This window comes from Erinaceus europaeus, chromosome 16 (genome assembly GCF_950295315.1).
Source record: "Erinaceus europaeus chromosome 16, mEriEur2.1, whole genome shotgun sequence".
Classification (NCBI taxonomy): domain Eukaryota; kingdom Metazoa; phylum Chordata; class Mammalia; order Eulipotyphla; family Erinaceidae; genus Erinaceus; species Erinaceus europaeus.
The window spans coordinates 72,557,694-72,584,160 of NC_080177.1; the positions used below are offsets into that span (position 1 = coordinate 72,557,694).

At 42.5% G+C, this 26,467-nt stretch overlaps 1 protein-coding gene and 1 non-coding gene across 2 annotated transcripts in view; both read right to left on the reverse strand.

The window, feature by feature from the left end:
- Positions 1–269: 269 nt before the first annotated feature.
- On the reverse strand, positions 270–434 carry LOC132533538 (U1 spliceosomal RNA). Its single transcript, XR_009545413.1, has one exon. It is a non-coding gene; the product is annotated as a U1 spliceosomal RNA (small nuclear RNA).
- A 6,865-nt stretch (positions 435–7,299) lies between these two features.
- SNX6 (sorting nexin 6) overlaps positions 7,300–26,467 on the reverse strand; it is a 42,975-nt gene continuing 23,807 nt past the window's right edge. Inside the window, exons 8-14 of the mRNA XM_060175413.1 lie at positions 25,144–25,249; positions 23,073–23,148; positions 19,003–19,042; positions 17,597–17,683; positions 14,452–14,611; positions 14,278–14,363; positions 7,300–9,277 (exon numbers count right to left, since the gene is read on the reverse strand). Of these exons, the coding sequence (XP_060031396.1) occupies positions 9,224–9,277; positions 14,278–14,363; positions 14,452–14,611; positions 17,597–17,683; positions 19,003–19,042; positions 23,073–23,148; positions 25,144–25,249 (609 nt within the window). The 3' untranslated portion in view covers positions 7,300–9,223. The remainder of the gene's footprint in view (positions 9,278–14,277; positions 14,364–14,451; positions 14,612–17,596; positions 17,684–19,002; positions 19,043–23,072; positions 23,149–25,143; positions 25,250–26,467) is intronic.

Sequence of the window (26,467 nt, forward strand, 5' to 3'; positions counted from 1 at the left end):
ACTTTACAACTCCACTGCGCCATCTGCTAAAACTCTCCACACCCAACTAGTTATAGTGAGGAGAATTAAGACTAAACAATTCTTTTTTTTATTGTTGTACTTATTATTGTTGTCATTGTTGTTGGATAGGACAGAGAAACGGAGAGAGGAGGGGAAGACAGGGGGGGAGAGAAAGACAGACACCTGCTTCACCGCCTGGAAAGCAGGTGAGGAGGCGGAGTTGGAACCGGGATCTAGACTAAACAATTCTAATATTTAAGCCAAAAACACAGGGGAGAATGCGAACGTAGTCACCCACTACCACAAATTATGCAGTCGAGTTTCCCACACTTGGGGAAATCGCAGGAATCAGCACACCCCCTGTGGAATGGATAAGCCTCGCCCTGGGAAAAGGCACATTGCTGGTCAAGGTACCTCCCCTGCCAGGTAAATATGAGCTGCTCACCACGCCTGCAAACGGAACCTCGCATGACACTCACTCTTAACACGTGGTCACTATTCTCATGCCACCTCCTCACCCTTGCTTTCTCAAAGTCCCGTGTCTCACACTTTATTCCATTGGGAAAAATTCTCAGGGATGCTTGTATCTCGAGAGCTACGCGGAGAGTCTCCCTAGTGGGTGCAGACCAGCCTCCTTTGCGCGCACGCTAATCTGCATACACCACGCCTCCAAGGCGCTATTGGCTCTCGCCGCCGGTCCCCCGGCTCTGCTGACTTCGTAGCTACAGGTTGACAGGGAAACTTAAAAAGGGCGAATCACTGGGCGCCCGGCAGCCGGCAGTTAAGGACCCCACAGAAAAGTGATCGTGTTTGAATTTGAACTCGTCTTCTTTTCAGGTAGAAGGGAGTTCCAAGACATGTGTCTCTCTCATCCTCACTGGAGACTATTATGAGCGAGCCCCACCCTAAGGACCGAGGCTTTCCCAACTTCAATAACAATTGCCTAATCGCAAATATCTGAGTAGATGTCAAAAAACACCAAACACACCAACTGCTTTAACCTACATAACAGCTGTTAGAAAACCTAAAGAAGCGCAGGTGCTGCAAAGCGCAAGGACCCGCGTAAGGATCCCGGTTCGAGCCCCCGGCTCCCCACCTGCAGGAGCGTCGCTTCACAGGCGGTGAAGCAGGTCTGCAGGTGTCTGTCTTTCTCTCCCCCTCTCTGTCTTCCCCTCCTCTCTCCATTTCTCTCTGTCCTATCCAACAACAACGACATCAATAACAACAACAATAATAACTACAACAATAAAATAACAAGGGCAACGAAAGGGAATAAATAGGGGTCGTGCAGCAGGCGGTAGCGCAGCAGGTTGAGCGCACGTGGCACGAAGCGCAAGGGCTGGAGTAAAGATCCCGGTTCGCGGCCCCAGCTCGCCACCTGCAGGGGAGTCACTTCACAGGTAGTGAAGCAGGTCTGCAGGTGTCTTTCTCTCCCCCTCTGTCTTCGCCTCCTCTCTCCATTTCTGTCTGTCCTTTCCAACAACGACGATATCAATAACAACAATAATAACAACAATAAAGAACAACAAGGGCAACAAAAGGGAAAATAAATACAAAAAGAGACAAAAGGGAAAATAAATACAAAAACATCAAAAGGAAATTATATCTTATGTTTATAAGATATTTTTAAAATATATTTAATTTTTAAAAATGAAATAAGCTACTCAACTTTAGTGTTTTTACATTTGTATTTAATTTGACTAATTTATTCATTGTGGTCCCCAGACTTCATGCTTCTGTGCTACTGTCTCTCCCAGATCCACTTTTTCATTGTTTTAGAGAGAAGGGAGGTGCCAGCAAGATAATTCACTTAGAAAGTGAGCTTGCAATATATATAATAAATATTTTTTTAAAAAGATTTTTTTTATTTATTTGTGAGAAATATAGGAGGAGAGAGAAAGAACCAGGCATCACTCTGGCACATGTGCTGCCGGGGATTGAACTCTGGGACCTCATGCTTGAGCGTCCAAAGCTTTATCACTTTGCCACCACCCAGACCACACAATACATCTTTTTAAAACTCTTTTTTTAAAAAGAAGAAAGTGAGCTTGCTTTGTCATGTGCATCAACCTGGTTCCAGTCTGCCCCTACCTTACTGTCGGAAGCTTTGGTGCTGTAGGGTTTCCATCTACTTCTATTTGAAAAAGTTGGTTTGGAACATTGAAGCCCCTCTGACACCAGAAAGGGTGGGTTGGGGGTGTGTGATTTTGGAGCAAGCCACCATAGCACCATTCCATCAACCAAGAAAATCCCCCCAGTCGTATATGAAGTGCTCCAGTGTGGCGCCAGTATTGGAACCCGGGGCTTCTAGCATGCCAAGGCTTCACCATTTGAGGCCTCTGGTGTTTTTAGACATTAAGCCAATAAGTCTTTTAAATGATAAATGGATAAATTTCTATCTGTAATACTTCTCCCATGGAGAGATGGGAATTTATCCCTTTCCCCTTGACTGGACTTTCTTTAGCCTTTAGCATGCACAGAGTTGACAGAAGTGAAATTCTGGAGAATTCTGATGCTGGGTTTCAAGAAGTTGTCTGGCATCATCCTCTCTGGCATTACGCTATTCCACTGCAGAATACTGTGCCCCAGTATGGTTCCGTAGCCCCCATGTCCACTTGGTCGATTCCAAATTATATTCCTCCATGAGGATCATTTCTGGAACCATCCGTTCCACCCCGGTTCCATGGCTGCCAGTTCTTAGCAACATCGCCCCGCCAGATATTCGTCGGGATGCGGCATCATCTAAGTTCATTTCCCACGTCTACGCTCGACCGGACCTGCCAATCTACGCGGATATCTTCGCCCACCCTGTCCAACGCTTGACGTCTCGTCACCCAATCTGGTCCCCTACACCTACAATGAACTTCTCTGTTCCAGTCTCTTGGAAACAGAGCTGGCAGTCAGCTGAGGTAAAGAACAAACACCTCATCACAGACCCCTGCAAGCGTCAACCCGGCTTTGACCTAGCACGTTATGATTGGGCCCTCCTCAATCGCTATCGAACAGGCCATGGCCGGTGCGCCATGTTCCATCGCTGGGGAGCCAGAGACGACCCGAACTGCCCCTGCGGCTACAGACAGACTATGACCCACATAGTCAACGACTGCCACCTCTCCAGATTCAAAGGAGGTCTCGAAACTTGACATCAGGCTCAACCTGACGCTGTTGACTGGCTACGGAAGAAGGGCAAACGCTAGAAGAAGAAGAAAGAAGTTGTGTAGTTTCCACCTGACCTCTCCCCAGAGATCCTATTACTATGAGACCGCCGTGTGATGAGGAAGCGTACACATTTACAGCCCTCAGCTGTTTCCGTTGCACACTAAGACCTCACACAGAAGGGAGCAGAGGAATCCCAGCCACAATTGCAGATTTGTGATCAAAGTAGTGATCCCCTCCCCTGGTATTTATCAATGAGAGGAAGAGAGAAATGGAATCACTATGCACACGTGGCGCCAGGGATTGAACTCAAGACCCCAAGTTTGAGAGTTCACGGCTTATATAGCTACTAGATCGATCACCTTCCAGGTCGTGTAATGATTTTCTGACGTAAGTTGTGGGGTTCTTTCTGTTCTTGTGCAGCAACAGCAAATGAAGCAAAAGAAGTAAACAAGAAATGAGAAACAGGATTGAGGGAAGTGGCTTGATTAAGAGAGGAAAGATGGGACAGAGGTAGGATTGGGGTAAGGGCTTCAAATTTTAGACAAGGCGCTCAAGGAAAGTCTTTTCACTTTTCTTTACTACATAGGCTGCTTTCTTCTTTTTTTTTATATTTATTTTCCCTTTTGTTGCCCTTGTTTTTTATTGTTGTATTATTATTGTTGTTGTTATCAATGTCATTGTTAGGACAGAGAGAAATGGAGAGAGGAGGGGAAGACAAAGAGGGGGAGAGAAAGACACCTGCAGACCTGCTTCACCATCTGTAAAACAACTCTCCTGCAGGTGGGGAGCCGGGGGCTTGCACAGTGATCCTTGTGCGAGTCCTTGTGCTTCGTGCAATGTGCACTTAACCCGCTATGCTACTGCCCAACTCCTTTTTTTTTTTTTCCTCCAGGGTTATTGCTGGGCTCGGTACCTGCACCATGAATCCACCGCTCCTGGAGGCCATTTTTTCCCCCTTTTGTTGCCCTTGTTGTAGCCTTGCCGTGGTCATTATTATTACCATTGTTGATGTTATTCGTTGTTGGATAGGACAGAGAGAAATGGAGAGAGGAGGGGAAGACAGAGAGGGGGAGAGAAAGAGACAACTGCAGACCTGCTTCACCGCCTGTGAAGCGACTCCTCTGCAGGTGGAGAGCCGGGGGCTTGAACCAGGATCCCTACGCCGGTCCTTGCGCTTTGCGCCACGTGCGCCCAACCCACTGAGCCACCACCCGAGCTCCCCCTTTTCTATTTAACCATGGTAATAAACCCCCAAACAACAGCCCAAAATGGTAGCCTCATTCAGCGTTTACATGTTGTTACTACTAGATTTATAAATCTTTTAAAAGATTGACTAGTAAGAGAATCAGAGCAGAGCATCACTGTGGCACGTGACACCAAGGATTAAACTCAGGATTTTCTGCTTAAGAGCACAATACTTTATCTACTATACTACTGGGCTTGAACCCAGGTCCTTGTGCATGGTAACTAACATGTGTGCTTAAACTGGGTGTGCCACTCACTGCCCAGACTCCAAAATAAAATGTTTCAATTGTTTTGGAGGTACAGAACAGAATCTGTCCTAAGAATGTTCTGGGGCGGGGGAGGTCCAGTGGGTGGCACACGTGCATGCACATGCTACAAAATGCAAGGACCTGGGTTCAAGGCTCTGGTCCCCACCTGCAGGGAGAAGTTTCACAAACAGTGAACCAGTGTCTGTCTTCCTATCTTCCCCATTCCTCGCAATTTCTGTCTCTACCCGGTAAGTAAATATATATATAATGTCCATGAGGGAGTAACATAATGTCCTTGAGGGAGTAACATACATTCTTTACCTTACTGGTACATCTTAAAAAATTTTTTTAATCTTTATTTATTGGAGACATCCAGAAATCAAGAGAAAGGGGGAAATAAAGAGGGAAAGAGACGGAGACGCCTGCAGCCCTGCTTCACCACTTGCAAAGTTTTTCCTCCTGCAGGTGGGGACGGGGGCTTGAATCCGGGTTCTTGCGCACTGTAGCATGTGCACTCAACCAGGTGCGCCACCACCCTGCCCGGTTGTCAATTCACTATAAATGTAATTCCTAGCAACTCTAATCCACACCACACACGATGGTTCCTCTTTGGTGGAGCCATGCCCTCACCACTCAGGGGTGCCTTTTCATTGGGAGGGGAGAGAAGGAAAGGGGGAGAAGTGAGGGGAAGGTAATGGGAGGGGAGATGGGGAGACACTACAGCCTCAGAGCTTCCTCTGGCAGAATAGCACCTCCCATATGGTGCCAAACCTGGGCAATATGCTCAGAAAAGCAGGCGCTTGGAGTCTAGGAGGTGGCACAATGGATAAAGTACTGGACTCTCAAGCACGAGGTCCCCAAATACAATCTTCAGCATTGCAGGTGCCAGAGTTATGCTCTGACTCTTCTGTCTCCTCACAAATACATCTTTGAGGGGAAAAAAGCCTAGTGAAGATGCTCTCTCCCTCCTCTAATACATTCAGATGCGTCCATCTATTCGATCTTTTTTATTTTTTAATTATATATATTTTGCTTTTAATTTTTTATTATCTTTATTTCCTGGATAGGGTTAGTTAGAAATTGAGAAGGGGGAGACAGGGAGTGGGACAGAAAGACACCTACAACCCTGCTTCAATACTTGCAAAGCTTTCCTCCTACAAGTGGGGACTGGGGGCTCGAACCCAGGTCCTTGTGCATTGCAACATATGCGCTCAAACCAGGTGTGCCACCACCCAGCCTGTTTTCTTTTTCTTAATATTTTATTATTGGATAGAAACAGAGAAATTGAAAGGGGGAGGAGATAGAGAGGGGAAGAGACACCTGCAGCCCAGCTTCACCACTTGTGAAGCTTTCCCCCTGCAGGGGGGGCCGGGGGCTCGAACCTGGGCCCTTGTGCACTGTAATGTGTATGCTTGACCAGGTGCACCACCGCCTCCCCCCCCCCCAGCCCGTTTTTCTTTATTGGATACAGACAGCCAGAAATCGAGAGGGAAGGGGGGGTAATAGGGAGAGAGATACCTGCAGCACTGCTTCACCTCACAAGCTTTCCCCTGCAGGTAGGGAGACTGAACCATGGTCCTTGCACACTCTATGTGCGCTTATCCAGGTGCACCACCACCCATCCCCCTTCAATTATATTTTTTAATTCAATTTATTATTGGATAGAGAAATTTAGAGGGGAGGAGGTAGAGGGACAGAGACACCTGCAGCCCTGCTTCACCACTTGTAAATTTCCCTCCTACAGGTGGGGACCAGGGTCCTTGCACACTGTAATGTGTGCACTTAAGCTCTCAGGTATTCAATTTTTAGTGCGTGCTCTAAAATATAAACTAGGGGGAGCCAGGTGGTGGTGCACCTGGTTAAGTATACACACTAAAGCAAGTTGCTGGGTTCAAGCCCCTAGCCCTCCACTTGAGGAAGCTTCCTGAGTGATGAAGCAGTGCTGCAGGTCTGTTTCTCTCCCTCTGTCCTCTCAATTTCTGTTTCTATCCAGTAATAAAAAGAAATTTGGGGCCAGGCAGTAGCACGTCTTAAGTGCTCAGATTACAGTGTACAAGGACCTGAGTTCAAGCCCCTGGTCCCCACCTTCAAGAGGAAAGCTTCACAAGTGATGAAGTAGGGTTGCAGGTGTCTGTCTCTCTCCCTCCCTTCTCAATTTGTCTCTAATAAGTAAAAGCTTTGAATTCTCAAGCATGAGGTCCCGAGTTCGATCCCCAGCAGCACATGTGCCAGAATGATGTCTGGTTCTTTCTCCTTTCTCATAAATAAAAAAACCAAAATCTTTAAAAAATAATAAAATAAAATATAAACTAGAGGCTAAGAATTGTCCTTTCCAACTCTACCCCCTTCCTTAAAACAGGAATAAAATAAAATATCCTTAAAATATCTCCTTTGCATTTTATGCAAAAGATCAAGGACTGAGTGAATTCTAATGTGTTGCTATACTGTTGACTATGAAGTTTACCCTCCAGAGAAATTAAGAATTCCTTTTTACTTGCTACCAAATAAATCATTTGTCTTGTTGAAAAAAAAATCAAAACAGGACCTGGACAGAAATGGATTCCCTGGATATAGAATGCTATATGAAACTTTTTGCCCAGTTCTTGCTACTGGTGAGCATTTACACAGCATCTTTACATTCCCAAAGTACTGTACCAACATTTATTAATCCTCACAACACCCCTGTGAGGTAGGTCAACAGGTCCTTTAGAGAAACTGAGGCAGAGAGGTTAAGCAAACCATATCTGAGGTCACAAAAGTAATCAGTACAGGGGTAGATTTGGGTAAATTGAAGCTGGGGCTCTCCATCCCATGTTTCCCCACTAGTGGGTCTCACATGGGCATATATATATTTAACAGTGAAGGTGACATGAAGGACAAAACATATGGATCGCTCAGTTAACAGCTCAACAGCACTGGGGAACAATGTCCACTAATGAGATGAAACATGAACCAGCATTTCAATGAGGCAAGAGAACATGCTGCAGAGGAAGCAATTAGTGATCGTGACCTGTCGTGAGACCTGGACCAGGCATTTTCCACAGGAGCTTGGGGACTGCAACAATATGAGGACCCCCAACCGAAGAGTGACCTACACAAATGGCCGTGGGCTCCAAGTGGGAGAAAAGTTGAGAGTGGAAAATTCCCACCATCCAAAGTAATTTTAAACTAGAAAAAGGGTCCATTTACATTAGAAAGGTGGATTCCTTTTGTACACTAACCTTTAGACCAAAAAATCTAGTCCTTCCCACACCAAGTGCTATTCCTCGTGACAGACCTCTCTCTTTATAGACCAATATTTACACTGGTGTGACAGCTTCCAAGTGGCTCAAATGACATTACAAGGTTAAGTAGCTGAATCGAGGATGGATTTTCGGAAACCAGTAATTCAGCAATAGTTGTCTCGAATATGTCTGCCCAATCCCACCTTCTATGAAGTGCCAAGAGCACAGAGAAGAAGTTCCTTATTTTGTAAAGGAATCTGTTGAACTTGGTTCACTATTCCACTTTACGAGACAAGAAAGGAAGAAAGAAAAAGATGGGCAAAAGAAGCCTATACTATAAGGCATATGCAACATAGATCTACTATAGCTACTACAAAATTTTTTAATTTTAAATATTTATTCCCTTTTGTTACCATTGTTTTTTATTGTTGTAGTTATTATTGTAGTTAGTGATGTCATTGTTGGATAGGACAGAAAGAAATAGAGAGGGGAGGAAAACAGAGGGGGAGAGAAAGACAGACACCTGCAGACCTGCTTCACTGTCCGTGAAGCAACTCTCCTGCAGGTGGGGAGCTGGGGGCTCGAACCAGGATCCTTAGCCGATCCTTGCGCTTTGCGCTACATGCGCTTAACCTGCTGTGCTACCACCTGACTCCCAGCTACTCCAAATTTTTAAGTGATACAATGACTTACAGAGTTTAAAAGTATCACTGTTATCACTGTTTATTTGCTAACTAGTGGTTTAATCTACAAGTTTAAGGCAAACATACTAATGCATTTGCTCTTCAGAGATCATACTTATAAAGATTACAGAAAGCCTGTCCAAAAACTTATAAGAAATCATCATAATTAAAAATAAGTCTGATTACAACTCTTTACCAGGATACATGAATAAAGTAAGGTGGTATATGAAGTTTAAAAAAAAAAAGTAATAGCATTTTTTTAATCTCCTTTGAATAGTGTATTTTGAAAGAGTTAAACTTTACAGATTAAAGGTAAGTAAGACTGGCAACCATAAGAGTAGTATTCATAAAATAAACATGGTTACAGAAGCTATGTAAAATAACCACCAAAGGAGCTTTGGGCTTTTGAAGAAGAGCGCACGGTGATCGACAATGGACGAGTGTCCAGGGAGCTCGTGCAGGAGTGCAGTCTCCTCAGACTGACAGCACCTGTGGCGGGTACTGCTCCACTGTTTCTCAGAAGAAAAAAAGGGGGGGAGGGTAGATGAGCTTTTACCAGCTTTTTCTTTTGTTTCCAGTGAGCATTAAATGCTTAACGTCATTAAGAAAACAAAAATAAAATCTCAAGGAAGGCAGCCCTTTTTGACCAAAGGAGGAGTGTGGCTTATGTGTCTCCATTCAATACCACCAGGCAGTTCTGCAGTAATTGTAGGTTACCCTGAAAAGAAAGAGAAAATACATTATCTCGGTTACTTACTAATGGAGAAGGGGGAAGGCAAGAACCAGAACAGCAGCCTGGAACAATGCCATGAAAGAAATTCAGGGCTTCGCGCCTAAGAGTGCTATGCTTTTTTTTTTTTTTTTTTTAATATTTATTTCCTTTTGTTGCCTTTGTTGCTTTATTGTTGTTGTTGTTATTGTTGTCGTCGTTGTTGGATAGGACAGAGAGAAATGGAGAGAGGAGGGGAAGACAGAGGGGGGAGAGAAAGACAGACACCTGCAGACCTGCTTCACCGCCTGTGAAGCGACTCCCCTGCAGGTGGGGAGCCGGGGGCTCAAACCGGGATCCTTATGCCGGTCCTTGTGCTTTGCGCCACCTGCGCTTAACCCACTGCGCTACTGCCCGAATCCCAAGAGTGCTATGCTTTACCCACTGTACTGCCTGCCCCCTGGACTTGAGGATATTCACCGTTTTCAAGAATGTTACTGAAGATGTACACTGTCAAAAAATCATATAACTGCAAATTTGTCAAGATATAAAAATTTTAGGAACAGCTTAGTCATTATACAAAAATAACATGTTATTTAAAAGAAAAGCATGTTGAAAATGTGTTCAAAAGTCAACCCCTATCTGTGACCTTGGGAAAACCACTGCAGTTTCCAGTGGAGGGAATCGGAACACAGAGCTCTGGTGGTGGGAGTGGTGTGGAATGATTCCCACTGTCCTGTAGTAATTTTGTAAACAGTATTAAATCACTAAAAACAAAAGTGTTTCAAGTGGTCTGGGCAGTGGTGTAGTGACTACAGCAATGGGTTAAGCAGCATGAGGTCCCGAGTTCAACTTCCAGGATCACATATGCCAGAGTGACGCTATGGTTCTCTGTTAACAAGTAAGTGGCCTGGGAGGTGGCACTGGGTAAGATGTGAGATTCTGGAGCATGAGATACTGAGTTTGATCCCCAAGTACTGCATATGCCAGTTACATCCTCTGCTCTAGTTCTATCATTAGCCAATAAATAAAATCTATTTTCCACATATCAAATTCCTTATGAAAGGTTCATCTATCAACAGATTAATATTTTGCATTATTGGACCTACTATATCTAGGAATAAAATATGTCCTTTGTGACAAACTGAAATTGAAAATGTCATGACTAAGATTCTTCAACTGTTGCTTCCCCTTAGCCATTAAGATATACAGTAGCATAGGTTTACAGCAGTTTTTATTTTAAGTTTGTTTTTTGGGGGAAAGGGGATGGGTTACCACCAGAGTTTCACTACTCTATGCAGACTTTTTCAGGTACAAAGAGAAAAAGAGAAAGAAAGAAAGAAAGAAAGAAAGAAAGAAAGAAAGAGGGAGTGATCCAGGAAGCAGTGGATAAAGCCTTGGACTCTCAAGCATGAGGTTCTGAATTCAATCCCCAGCAGCACATGTACCAGAGGATGTCTGGCTCTTTCTCTCTCTCTTCTATCTTTCTCATGGATAAATGAGATCTTTTAAAAGAGAAAGAGGGAAAAAGACACCATTAACATCAACATCCCTCAATGAGGTGGGGATTGCGTTTGAACCCAGACTATGCAGATGGTTAACACAAGTATACTATTCAGGTGAAGAATTTTACCAGCCCTTTATTTACACTTTTCAAAGATTACTTTATTCATTTTTCAATATTTTATTTTCCTTTTTGTTACCCATGTTTTTATCATTGTTGTGGTATTATTGTTATTATTGCTATCATTATTGTTGGCTAGGACAGAGAGAAATGGAGAGGAAAGACACCTGCAGACCTGCTTCACCACCTGTGAAGCGACTCCCCTGCTGGGGAGCCAGGGCTCGAACCGGGATCCTTACAATGGCCCTTGAGTTTTGTGCCACATGCAGTTAACAAGCTGCGCTATAGCCCGGCCCCGTTTTATTTATTTTTAAAAATATTTTAATTTGTTTATTATTGAATAAAGACAGAGAACTGAGAGGGGAGGGAGAGAGACACTTGCAGCCCCACTTCAACACTGGTGAAGCTTGTCTCCTAAAGGTGGGAACCAGGGGCTTGAAACCAGGTCTTTGTGCACTGTGGGTGCTTAACCTAGTGCACCACTGCCTGGGCCCAAGATGGTTTTATTTATGAGTAAAAGAAGCAGAATATTCATACTTAGGCTACATTGATCTCTAAATGGGAATGGAGGAAACCTTTTTCTTCAAATAGGATGCCAGCTGGAATGTGCAAGGTATGCAAGCTAGTTTCTGGACCCTAAATACATTTTTTTTACATCCACGGTGTTAACCAGTTTTTCTGGAGCTTCATGGCTCCATGATTCCACTGCACACAGCAGACTCTACTCTGCCACCCCACCATCCTTCACCTCCACATAAAGGGTAAAAGATGGAAGCAAAGAAAGAGGAGATGCCACAGCACTGCTCCATCATTCAGGAAGCTTCCTTTTTGCCTGGTGCTCCTATGTGGTGGCCAGGTACTCAAACTCAGGCCCTTGTGCATGGTAAAGTAGGCAAGCTGTAGTCCAACCCCACTACTTAGTTTTGTTTTGCCACCAGGGTAATAGCTGGGAGCTTTGTGCCTGTGTGCCTCCACTGTTTCTAATGGCCTTCCCCACCCCCTCTAGAAAGAGGGTGAGAGACAAAGTGAGAAAGAGTCAGAGAGGAGACATACCTACAGCACTGCTCCACTACTCAGAAAAGCTTCCGCTCTGCCAGCAGGGACTGGGAGTTTAAACCTGGGTCCTTGTATATGGTAAAGTACATTCTACTGGATACACTGCCATCTGGCCCCTCTAAATACAGCTCAAAGTCATGTTCTTATTAAAGAAAATTAAAGATTTATTGGGTGGGGGAAAATAGTGTAGTGGTTATGCAAAAAGATTCTTATGCCCGAGGAACTGAAGTCCTAGGTTCAATCCCTATATCAGCATATGTCAGAGTTGAGTGAGTAGTGCTCGGGGGGGGGGGGGGGAGATCTATTAAGGTGTATTTATTTACTAATGAGAAAAATCTATTGATTTACTAATAAATCTATATTATGTACATATAAACTAGTAAAAATCTCTTTAATAAAAAATTTATTTACTAATGAGAACAAGAGCATCACCTGGCACATGTCATGCCAGGGATTTAACTCAGGAACTCATGCTTGTGGGCCCACAAGGCAAATTAGTATTTTAAACAAAGTCTAATACTTTCTCCCCATATTAAGTTGATAGGACTTAAGAGCTGACCATTAGACTCATTAGAGACACAATTCTTTTTTTTTTTTTTTACTTATTTATTCCCCCCCTTTTTTGTTGCCCTTGTTTTTCATTGTTGTTTCATTGTTGTTTTCATTGATGTCATCCTTGTTGGATAGGACAGAGAGAACTGCAGAGAGGAGGGGAAGACAGAGAGGGAAAGAGAAAAACAGATACCTGCAGACCTGCTTCACTAACTGTGAAGTGACTACCCTGCAGGTGGGGAGCTGGGGGCTCGAACCAGGATCCTTACACTGGTCCTTGTGCTTTGCACCACGTGCGCTTAACCCACTGCACTACTGCCCAACCCCCCCCCCCCTTTTTTTAAGATTTTATTTATTTATAAGAAAGATAGGAGGAGAGAGAAAGAACCAGACATCACTCTGGGACATGTGCTGCTGAGGACTGAACTCTCGACCTCATGCTTGAGAATTCAGCTTTACCACTTCGCCACCTCTCGGACTAGAGATACAATTCTATTTGGTTACATGACTGTTAAAGTTGCTTTCAATTCTAAGATTCCCTTTTTTCAGTTATTATAATGTTTGGGCTAACCTTTATCATTACAATAAAGAATAAAGTAGGAAAATAATGAATAATGTAAAAAAAAAAAAGACTGAGGTTCAGGTGGCGGCGTGGTGGTTAAAGCTTTGCACTCTAAATGAGGTACTGAGTTCAATCCCCGGCAGCACATGTACCAGAGTGATTTCTGGTTCTTTATCTCTCTTTTCAATTTATTATCTTTTTAGTTATTGGGTAGAGACAGACAGAAATCCTGAGTGTAGGGGAGACAGAGAGACACCTGCAGCACTGCTTCACCACTTGCAAAGCTTTCCCTTTGCAGGTGGGGACTGGGGGCTCAAACCCGGGTCCTTTAGTACTGGAACATATGCGTTCAACCAGGTGTGCCACCACCCGGCCCCTGGTTCTTTCTCTCTCTTCTCCTTTCTCATGAATTAAAAAAAAAAAAAAAAGACTTTAGAAGAATACGTATAACCAATTATTCTGAAATAATCTTGAAAAATGTAATTCCAATTTAGAAATAGAAATAGTTCTTCAGTGCCTCTGTAGAGTAAGAACTATCATTACACAACTATCAATAAAGGATTCTTTTCTCTTTTGTTTTTATTTATTTATTTATTTTCCCTTTTGTTGCCCTTGTTTTTTATTGTTGTTGTAGTTATTATTGTTGTTATTGATGTCGTCATTGTTAGCTAGGACAAAATGGAGAGAGGAGGGGATACAGAGAAGGGGAGAGAAAGAGACGCCTGCAGACCTGCTTCACTGCCTATGAAGTGACCCCCCCCCCTGCAGGTGGGGAGCCGAAGGCTCAAACTGGGATCCTTACGCAGGTCCGTGCACTTGGCACCACGTGCGCTTAACCCGCTGCACTACTGCCCAACTCCCAGATTATTTTCAATTTTTAAAAAATATTTATTTCCTTTTTTTGCCCTTGTTTTTTTATTGTTGTTGTAATTATTGTTACTAATGTCGTCGCTGTTAGATAGGACAGAAAGAAATGGAGAGGAGGGGAAGACAGAGAGGGGGAGAGAAAGACAGACACCTGCAGACCTGCTTCACCACCTTTGAAGCGACTCCCCTGCAGGTGGGGAGCCGGGGGCTTGAGTCGGGATCCTCATGCTGGTCCTTGTGCTTTGCATCACCTGTGCTACCACCCGACTCCCCCTATTTTCAATTTCATAACCGCTCATTTCTCAATTATAAGACACTGAAATGATTAAATCTTTAATAAAACACCACCTTTGCATGCTTCAGTTCTAACTCGGCCAGCTCCACTAAATTTTTTCTGAACGCAGCAACTCTTCTTGTCTTAAAATCTATAAGTTCTGTGAACAAAAAGAAATTAGAATTAACTATTTAATTTACACAACAGTCTAAATCCTATCGTTAGCTCAGTGGTCAATACAGTTTTACCTTGTTTTGCAGATTCAGATATTTTTTCAAATTTCTGACAACATAACTGTTGGGATGTTTCAGCCTGCAGAACATCTTTGTTTTTTGCTCTTGCTTTATCCAGTGCTTTATTAGCATTTTCATAGTCCACTAGTGACCTAGATCTTCGATACAGGAGATCCTATAACACAATACAATGCCTCACAATAGTATATGCTCAGCCACCATCACCCCAATCAGCAGCATGAATTAATAATGACATAGAAAAGGCCACATACTGCTCTTCTAAATTAAAAAAAGATTGATGTATTTTATGAAAGACCAGGGCAGAGTTAAGAGCTGATACTCCACTCTGAATGTACCAATTGCTACTCACCACCTGAAGGACATCTTGGTTTCTTACAAGTTTTGGTAATTATGAATAAAGCTGCTATGTAAAAAGTGTAGGTTTTTGTGTAGACATAGGTTTTCATTGTCCTTGACTTAATATTAGAGAACAGAACTGCTGGATCACAGGGTAAGAATAAGTTTACTTCTGCCAAATCATCTTCTCAAGGACTGGCCGTTTTGCATATATACCCACGAGGGGTGAATTGAGATTATTTTACTTTATTTTGCTTCTTTTTAAAAAAATTTCTTTATTGGGGAATTAATGTTTTACATTCAACAGTAAATACAATAGTTTTGTTTTGCTTCTTCTCTTCACCAACCAGTACAGGTATCAACAGACTGACTTTTGTCATTCTAGCCTATGTATAGTGGTAGCTCATGTTTTACTGCCTTCCTGATCACATGATGGGCATATTTCACATGCTTATTTGGAATGTTATTCAGTGCTAAAAAGAAAGGAACTACCAGCATAGTCTTTTTGTTTGTTTTGTTTCGTTTTTTTACCAGAGCACTGCTCAGTTCTGATGTGGGGGGAGGAGCTGAACCTGGGAATTTGAAGCCTCAAGTAGGAGCGTTTCTTGTATAACCATTATGCTGTCTCTCCCACAGTAAATTCTTTCTTCTCTAAAAACTGCCTGCTCCCAAAGCCCTGCAGCAGTGAACCCTAGTCTTTCAGTAACCACAAGAAAATAGAGAAACCAAGAAGCGGGGGGGGGGGGGGGGGGGGAAAGAACCTGCACCACTGCTTCAGCACTCGAGAAGCTTCCCACCTAGGTCTCTGCACACTGTAATATGGGCTCTCAACCAGGTGCTCTCCTGCCCAGTTGTTACCTCTCTCCCCTTTTGTGGGGATAGAGGCAGAAATTAAGGAGAGGAAAAGACATCTGCAGCACTGCTTCACCACTCCAGCTTCCCCCAGCAGATGGGAGACCAGGGACTTGAACCCAGGCCCTTGCACATAATAACATGTACTTTACCAGGTGTGCCACTACCAGGAACTTCACACACTATTAATATAAAATACAATGCTTTGGAAAATGTTACCAGTTTCTTAAATGATCCTTGTCCTCCTATTTGAAAGTTTATGTCTCCACAGATAAAGCTCTCTTGTACTGGTGGAGACGGCAGCTGTGGTTTCAGGAATGGAAAGTCCAAGCTCTACAAATAAACCACCTCTCTAGCTCTGGATTTGCTTTTTGTTTGTTTGTTTGTTTTCCTTTCTTTTTAAGACTGATTTATTTTCAGCTGAGGAGACAGTATAGTAGCTATGCAAAAGAATTTCAAGCCAAGTGGGGGAGATAACACATTGGTTATGCAAGAATCTCATGCCTGAGGCCTCAAAGTCCCAGGTTCAATTTCCACCATAAACCAGAGCTGAGCAGTGGAGTGGTTAAAAACAAAAAATGCCTGAGGCTCTGAGGACCCAAGTTCAATCTCCCAGAATCACCATAAGCCAGTAATGTTCTGAATGAAATAGGAAAAAAGATTTATTTACTTATTCATTTATTTTACCCAGAACATTGCTCAGCTCTGGCTTACGGTAGTACAGGGACTTTAGAGCCGGGACATGATGCTATCTACCGTACCCAGAAAGCTTTATCTGCTCTATTTTAGAGATGGAGACAAAGAAGCACTGCATACACCTGACTTATGGTAGTGAACAAGATCCAGCACCACATAACAAAAAATTTCAAACCACATTTTATAGGATGTTTAGAGATTAAACTTGCAAGTGGTTTCTACATTTTCTAAGAGGGGAGGGAAGGGTTCAGGTGGTGGCATACCAGGTCTCTCTTTATAAGCAGTGAAGGTTTGCAGTTGTCTATCCTTCTCCCTGTCTCCCCCACTTCTCTCAATTTCTCTCTGTCCTATGCAGCAAAAAAAAAAAACCACCAGGAGCAGTGGATTCACAGTGCTGGTACCAAGCCCCAGCAACAACCTTGGAGGGGAAAAAAGAGAGAATAAAAAGAGAAAAGAAACAAAATAAAATAAAAGGGGGGAGGATCACACTTGACACCAAGTCAATCATCTTTTTTTTTAAAGCATGTCTCTTTTTAAAAAAAAATATATTATATTATAGGATAGATAACTGAGAAGAGAAATTGAGAGAGGAGGTAGAAATAGAGAGGGAAAGAGACAGAGACACCAGCTGCAGCACTGTTTCACCACTCATGAAGCTTTCCTCCTGCAGGTGGGCCCTGAAGTCAATCATCTTTAACAAAATTAAGTCTCTTTCTTTCTTTTTTTCTTTCTTTCTGCCTCCAGGATTATTGCTGGGTCTTAGGGCTACACTATGAATCTCCCAATCCACTCACTGTACCTGGAGACTATTTTTTCCCTTTTGTTGCCCTTGTTATTTATCTTTGTTATTATTGTTGCAGTCCTTATTGTTGACAGGACAGAGAGAAATGGAGAGAGGGGAAGACAGAGGGGGAGAGAAAGATAGACACCTGCAGACCTGCTTCACTGCCTGTGAAGCGACTTCTCTGCAGGTGGGGAGCCGGGGCTTCGGGATCCTGAACCATGTGCGTTTAACACTCTGCGTTACCGCCCGACCCGAGTCTTTTTCTTTTTTTAATCAGAGCACTGCTCAGCTCTGGCTTATGGAGATGCTACATACACAATGAATATGGGATCTTTGGTACCTTAGACATGAAAGGTTATTTATTTTTTGCATTACCATTATGCTGTCTCCCTAACTCCAATATTAAATCTAAAAAATATCGAGAGGTTTTTTATAAAAAATTGTTTTAAGTACAGTTAACAATAAAGTTACCTTAGCAGCTTGAGATTCTCTTAAGTAATATTTTAAAAGGTCAGAAAGTTTGAGGTCTTCATCTGCAGATACTCGTGCTTCTATTTTCTGGGGGGGAAATAAGGGGGGGGAGGTCAGCATTTACATTTTATTTAAGTGTTTTTTCTTTAAAAGTTTACCTAGACTTCCTTTTTAAAAACAAATGAATTATACACTTTTCTTACCAGAGCACTGCTCAGCTCTGGTTTACAGTGGTGCAGGGGACTGAACCTGGGACTTTGGAGCCTCAAGGCTGAGAGTCTCTTTGCAAAACCATTATGCTATCTACCCCCACCCACATTTTACTTATAAAGATTTATTTGCTTATAAGAGACAGAACCAGAGCATCACTCTGCCATATATGATACTGGGTATTGAACTCAGGACCTCATACTTGAAAGTTCATTACTTTATCCACTACACTTAAGAGCCTCTAGTGTTTCCTTCCAAAACCATAAAAAAGGAGGGGGGTGGGGGAGCACAATGGTTATGCAAAGAGACTAAAGTGCCAGGTTCAAGGCTCTAGCTTTCAGCTATGTGAGTGAATCTGTTTCTCTCCCTCGCTCCCTCCCTCTCTCATATGGAACAAAATAAATCTTTAAAAAAATTTTTTTTTCTTTATTGGATAGAGACAGCCAGAAACTGAGAGGGAAGGGGGAGATAGAGAAGAGGAGAGACAGAGAGAGACACTTGCAGCCCTGCTCCACCACTGGTAAAGCTTTCCCCCTGCAGGCAGGGACTGGGGGCTTGAACCTCGGTCCTTGAGTACTGTAAAATGTGCATTCAACCAGGTGCACCACAGCCCAGCCCTGGAACAAAATTAATCTTAAAAGAAAATACTTATTTTATAAGTGAAAGCAAGCAAGCTCAGAGCAGTGCTCCAGGGTATGTGGTCACGGTGCTCAAACTCAGGACCTCATATATGTAAGTCTTATATTTTGCTCACTATGTAGGCTCCCTGGCCACAAGAGTATGAGTTTATTTTATTTTTATTTTTGGTGGTGCTAAGGAATGAGCCTAAGGCCTACACACATGCAACGTGACTGAATGGTCGCCTGGGCCAATTTTTCAATTTTTTGAGAAAGAGAAGGAAAGAGGAGACATCACAGCACTGCTCCACCATCTATGGAATCCCCCTGGTGCTACTGAAGATGCACTCTACTGGGTGAGCTATCTCTTGGCCCAGTCATATGGATATTTATACAAACACCAGAAAACTATTGAAGATAAACTGAAATTAATGAACCATTTTAAATTTCATATCCACATCAGCCTCTTTATCTTGTTTAACCATAATCTTCCTAAATAGTTAAGTACACATCACAAATTACACTGTATGATGAGATTTAGACAACCCTCCCCCCACCCCCATGCTAATTAATACTTACTCTTGTTTTATCAAACAGTTCTGAAACTTTGAGAAAAAACCTGTTAAGAGGAAAAATTATTTCATGAGAAGCTATCCTCAAAATTGTTTTCCACGTCAAATTTTAGAGAATATGCACCCATGCCATGTTAATTAAGTCTTTTGATTTTATAGATTTTACTTATTATTGAAAGAGATAGAGAAAGAGAACCAGAGTATCACCCTGACACATGTACTGCTAGGGACTGAACTTGGAACTTCATGTTTGAGAGTCCAATGCTATATCCAGTGCTCCAATGATATTTTAATGGTCTTGTTCATGGAAGACTTCATCAACTTCAACAAAAATCTCTTTATACACTATTTAATAACGAATTTCCTGAAATCTATTATTACAAAAAAGAAAAGATGCCATTTCAAGATGATGTTCTAAGTCTTACATTAAACTTTATTCAAAAAATATTCCATAGGGGCCAGGTGGTGGCGCACCTGGTTAAGCACACACACTACAGTGAGCAAGGACCCAGGTTCAAGTCCCTGGTCCCCACCTGCAGGGGGAAAGTTTCAGGAGTGGTGAAGCAGGGCTGCAGGGGTCTCTCTGTCTCTCTCCATCTCTATCGCCCCTTCCCCTCAATTTCTCTCTGTCTCTATCTAATAAAAAATAAAGTTTAAAAAAAAAAATTCCTGGGCAAGGGTGATAGCATAATGGTTATTCAAAAAGACTCTCATGCCTGAAGCGCCAAAGTCCCAGGTTCAATTCCCTGCACCACCACAAACCAGAGCTGAGCAGTGCTCTGGTTTAAAAAAAAAAAAAAAATTTAGTGTAGTCAAGAAGTGGCACTGTGGATAAGACATTCAACTCTCAGGTAATATCCTACATAATACTAAATAAAACATACTTTCAAAATTATCACAGAAGTGCAGAACAATCACGTTTTACACCAGGGCTATCACTGGGGCTTAGACTACACTACTCCCATTATACTTTTTCTTTTCTTTTGAGATAAAGGGTGAGAGAAACAGAGAGAAGACACAGCAGCTCTGTACCTAGTTTCCTCACTGTAGGCACGTTATTGTTATCCAATAACGATGACATCAATAACAATAACTACAACAATAAAACAATAAGGGCAACAAAAAGGGAATAATTATTTTTTAAAATTGGGTAGGGTGGTCTGGGAAGTGACACAGTATATAAAGTACTGGATTCTCAACCATGAGGTCCTGAGTTTAATCCCAGGCAGCACATGTACCAGAGTGATGGCTGATTCTTTCTCTCCTCCTGTCTTTCTCATGAATAAATAAATTCTTTTTTTAAAAAAATTGGGTAGGACAGAGAGAAATCAACAGAGGAGGGAAAGACAGAGGGGGGAGAGAAGGATGGACACCTGCAGACCTGCTTCACCGCTCATGAAGTGACCCCCCCTGCAGGTGGGAGCCGGGTGCTCGAACCAGGATCCTTACGCCAGTCCTTGCACTTTTTGCCATTAATCCGCTGCGCTGTTATTTCCCAGCTCCCTGCTTTGACAGGATTTTAATAGCTAAAACATGGCAAGGGTGCCTTTTCTTTTTCTTCCTAAATCTCTTAAGAGCTAACCCAGGGAAAGTAGCCTGCTGATTATTAATAATGTATAACCCCTGGTATCATGCCTTGCTGAATAACTTGGGATCTTACAAGCCTCTGAGACAAGACTATACTAGAAAAAAGCTCAGGAATGTGGTTTATTATTACTACTTTTTTTTTTTTAAGATTTTATTTATTCATGAGAAATGATAGGGGAAAGAGAGAAAGAACCAGACATCACTCTGGTACATGTGCTGCCAGGGACTGAACTTGGGACTTCATGCTTGAGAGACCAAAGCCTTATCCACTGCACAACCTCCTGGACTACTATTATTATTATTTTATTTTCATGAGAAAAAGCACAGAAAGATCAGAGCACTGCTCAGTTCTGGCTTATGATGGTGCAGACGACTGAACAGGGGACCTTAAAGCTTCAGGCATGAGAGGCCAACTCCCCTACAGGAATGTAGTTTAGAGGAAAGTATGGATTTTTTTAGTTTTCGTACTGAAACTTTTTTTGAAAATATATTTGAGTTGGGCAGGGGTAGATAGCATAATGGTTATGCAAAGAGACTCTCATGACTGAGACTCCAAGGTCCCAGGAACTATCATAAACCAGAGCTGATCAGTGCTCTGGTAAAAAAAAAAAAAAAACACACACACACACACACACACACACACAAAACTTTTCAATGAAGAGTTGGATTTAAATACAATTGCCTCATTCTCCAAACTGATGCTGGGTCATCCTATTCTACCACTTGAGGAAGACTGACTGATTCTGTTCACAATATATTACTTTTTTTTTTTAAGATGAGGAAAGGCAACCTTTTTTACTTATTTATTTATTTTTTTTCAAACCAGAGCACTGCTCAGTTCTGCTTATGGTGGTGTGGGGGATTGAACCTGGGACTTTGAAGCCTCAAGAATGAGTGTCTTTTGCATAACCATTATGCTATCTACGCCACCTTTTTTTGTTTTGTTTTGTCTCCAGGGTTATTGCTGGGGTTTGGTGCCTGCAATACAAATCCACTGCTCCTTTGGGATACTTTTTCCATTTTATTGCCCTAGTTGTTACCCTTGTTGTTGTTATTGTTATTGCTATTGTTGTTGGACAGGACAGAGAGAAATCAAGAGAGGAAGTAAGACAGAGGGGGAGAGAAAGATAGACACCTGCAGACCTGCTTCACTACCATGAAGCGACCCCTGCCCCTGCAGGTGGGGAGCCCTGGGCTTGAACCGGGATCCCCACACCAGTCCTTTCGCTTCGTGCCATGTGTGCTTAACCCGCTGCACTACTGCCACCCCCTGAAAGACAACCATTAAAAAAAAAAATTTAATATATTTATTTACTGAATAGACAGATATCAAGAGGGTAGGAAGAGACAGAGAGGGAGGGAGACAGAGAGGCACCTGTAGCCCTGCTTCACCATTCGCAAAGCTTTCCCTCCCCCCTGCAGGTAGGGACCGGGTGCTAGAACCTAGGTCCTAGTGCATTGTAACATGTGCGCTCAACTAGGTGCACCACCATCTAGCCCCAATATATTACTTTTTAAAATAATTTTATTTTTTAATTATTTATTGGATAGAGTCAGAGAGAAATCATGAGGGAAGAGGGAAGGAGAGAGAGAGACATACCTGCAGTTCTACTTCACTGCTCATAGTTTTCCTACTATAGGTGGGAACCAGGGGCTTGAACCTAGATCCTTGCGCACTGTAACATATGCACTCATCTAGGCGTGCCACTGCCCAGCCACCTACATATTATATTAAAATCTAAAAACTTGATACATATTTTCTCTCCCCTTCCTACACATATACACGAGTCCATTTTCATCACATAAAACATAAATGTTGGGGCCAGGCAATGGTGCACCTGGTTAAGCTCATACATTACAGTGTGCAAGGACCCAGGTTCAAGCCCCTGGGCCCCACCTGCAGGTGAAAAGCTTCACAAGTGGTGAAGTAGAGCTGCAGGTGTCTGTCTCTCTCCCTCTCTATCTCCACCTCCCCTCTCAATTTCTCTCTGTCGATACCCAGTGATAAAATTTTTTAAAAATTGGGAGTCGGGAGGTAGCACAGTGGGTTGCAAAGATCGGCATAAGGATTCCGGTTCGAGCCCCGGGCTTCCCACCTGCAAGGGAGTCACTTCACAGGCGGTGAAGCAGGTCTGCAGGTGGCTATCTTTCCCCGTTTTCTCCTCCTCTCTCCATTTCTCTCTGTCCTATCCAAAACGACGACATCAACAACAACAACTACAACAATAAAACAACAAGGGCAACAAAAGGAAATAAAAATAAAAAATTAAATTTAAAAAAATTTAAAAAATTAAATAAAATGTATATTTCATCTATCATATCTAAAAAACAAGAGTTGAAAGGAAGAGGAAAAAGTGACCTAAGTTTATAGACAAGCTCCTTATTATCAATGTGTTTTGACAGAAATGTCCAGAGTATCAAAAGTATTGTGTGTACCCAGGTTGCTAAGAAAATTAGTTGCATTTAATGTTTTAAAATCTGAATCCTTACTTGCATATATCTGTAGAGTCCTGAGTTCCTAAAGCATACAGTGAAGAGCCAATTCTATTGTAATCATCTGCAGCACCTATGGAAAGTTTTAAGGGTTTAGTATATTGATTCAGAAATACACCTCCATGCCAAACCATGCACATATAATATGATATCCCAAGTCTAGCAAAAGAAATGACAAAAACAACTATAATACAGTATGCTATTATGGAAATGAGAAGGAGGTGGAAAATACAATCCTCAGATCATTCTGTAGTGTTTGTAAATCTTTCCCTGATTTGCTTTAGCAGGCAAAGTGCAGGGATAGTATTTCATATTAAGTACAGAGAAGGGAAATAAAAGCTAGGGAAACAAAAAAGAGAGCAGAGCATTCTGACTTCAGTGGGACTGTGGCACGAGAGGGTATAGAAACCAGTGGAAAGAATTGAAGATGGAAAAATTAACTGGAAAGGGGGCCGAGGAGTGGTACACTGGGCTGAGCGCACATAACAGAAGCACAAAGACGTGCGCAAAGGTCCCGGTTTGAGCCCCCAGCTCCCCACCTTCATGGGGGTAGTTTCACAAGCAGTGAAGCAGGTCTGCAGGTGTCTATCTTTCTCTCTCTCTCTCTCTCTCTCTATCTGTACTTCCTCTCTCAACTCCTCTTTGTCCTATTCCAAAAATAATAATAATAAATAATAAATAAATAGCCACAGGAGCAGTGGATTCATAGAGCAGGCACTGAGCCTCAGCAATAACCCTAGAGGCAAGGAAAATTAACTGGAAGTGACTTGAGGAGAATGAGGGTCTTTATCATGGACTTAATCTCATGGAAATGAGCATTAGTAAACACTTCAAAATTGCAGCCAGGTAGGAATGCACCAGGTTGAGTGCACATGGACCTGCATTCAAGGTTCCAGGGCCCACCTGCCACAGGGAACCTTCATGAGCAGTCAAACAGTGCTACAGATATCTCTCTTTAACCCCCCCCCCCCATTTTTCTGTCTCTGCCAAAAATAAAACAAAAAAACTTCAAAATCATAAAGGTGGTCAAATTAACCTGATAAAAACTTGAGATTAAGAAACTATGCTACCAGGCTGGGGGAGACAATTAGTGATAGGTTTGGTATAGAACTATATACCTGTAATCTTATCATCTTATAAATCACTATTAAATCACTACTGAAAATTAGAGAAAGAAGAGTTACCACTGTACTGTCCCACCATCAATGCCAATCTCCCCTGGTGCTGTCCACGTAATGTTAGGGCTTGAACTCAGGGTCTTACACATAAATACTCTGCCAGGTGAACTATCTCTTTGCCTCTGAAAATTTCCTTTCTAATGTCTGACAGTAAAGAGTATAGTACAGACTGATGTCACAGCCTTGATTTCTGCAAAGATACCAGAAACCAAAATTTAATCCATCATAGTTTTTACTTATTTATTTAAAAATATATATATATTTATTTATTTTGGATAGAACCAGAAAAATTGAGAAGGGGAGATAGAGGTGAATACACACGCGCGCACGCACGCACACACACACACACACACACACCTGCAGCACCATTTCATTGCTCATAAAGTTTCCCCCTGAAGGTGGGGACTAAGGACTTGACCCTGGACCCTTGCACATTGTAATGTATGCAACCAACCAGGTGTTCCGCCACCTGGGCCCCTCCATCATGGCTTTTGCACACATCATCATCATCATCATCATATAGCACTGTGGAAATTGGCTTTGTTTTTTATCCTAAGCCAATTTTTAAAAAATTATTTTTACTCCAGACAGAGAGACAGAAACACCTCTAACCACTCCACCATCCCTGAAGCCGCCCTGGTGCTGCAGTGGCCACAGGTGCTGCTGAGACTCCACAAACAGCTAAGTGCACGTGCTACCATGGAGGCTCTAGACTGGCTCCTGAAAACTGACCTTAAAGACTAGCTAGAAGGTCTTGGCATCAAAACTTCATAGACCAAGGCTTGAAAACCTCTGTTCTGCATGAAGACTTTTATAAGCTGTAAATAACATTAACAACTCTATAATTATTTCATTAAAAAATGTAAGCTTTAACCAGAGAAAAACCTTACTTTTGTGGGATCGGGTCATCCTATCAGATTTAGCAGATGCATCCTTAACTCGGTTATGATATTCTAAAAGGAATGTTCGTTCATGCTCAAAGAAATCATCTACATCCTACGGATCAAAAGAAAAAAATATTTTTCCACTTTGTTGATTTCATGAAGTATATAAATAACTGTTGTTATAGGCATAAAAATCCAGTAAAACAACATCTCGCTACTAATAATCAGATGTTACACTGATTTCATCATTCAGACTTTACTAGACATGCATTTCTTTCTTTTTCTTTCTTTTTTTGCCTCCAGGGTCATTGCCGGGGCTCAGTGCCTGCACTATGAATCCACTGCTCCTAGAGGCCATTTCCCCCATTTTGATGCCCTTGTTGTTGTGCTTGTTATAGTTGTTTGTTATAGCTGTTGTTGTTGTTGGGCAGAACAGAGAGAATGAGCGAGAGGAGGGAAAGACAGAGAGGAGGAGAGAAAGATAAGACACCTGCAGACCTGCTTTACCGCTTGCGAAGCGACCTCCTGCAGGTGAGGAGCTGGGGGCTTGAACCGGGATCCTTACACCGGCCATATGTACACTTAACCAGCTGTGCTACTGCCCGACTCCCTAGACATGCATTTCTATCTATAAGACTCCTGGATTTTTTCTTACATTTTGTAGCTGAAGGCTGAACTCCACCTGGATTCATGTTCTCATAATGTACTTAGTCTCTGCCTCTACAGTAAATACATAATTGCTTGGAGGAGTTAGAAATTGGTTTTGAGGGAGTCGGGCTGTAGCGCAGCGGGTTAAGCGCAGGTGGCACAAAGCACAAGGACCAGCATAAGGATCCCGGTTTGAACCCCGGCTCCCCACCTGCAGGGGAGTTGCTTCACAGGTGGTGAAGCAGGTCTGCAGGTGTCTATCTTTCTCTCCTCCTCTCTGTCTTCCACTCCCCCTCTCCATTTCTCTCTGTCCTATCCAACAACAACAACAACAATAATAACTTCAACAATAAAACAAGGGAATAAATAAAATAAAAAAAATAAAATAAAAAAAAAAAGAAATTGGTTTTGAGAAAAAAGGAAAAATTCTGACAGTCAACCAATAGTCTATTTCTCTTAGCTTGCTATATATTTTATAGGTCATTCATTTTTTAATATACTTATTTTACCTTTTGTTGCCCTTGTTTTTTATTGTTGTTGTAGTTATTGTTGTTGTTACTGATGTCGTCATTAGACAGGACAGAGAGAAATGGAGAGAGGAGGGGAAGACAGAGAGGGGGAGAGAAACACACCTGCAGACCTGCTTCACCGCCTGTGAAGCAACTCCCCTGTAGGTGGGGAG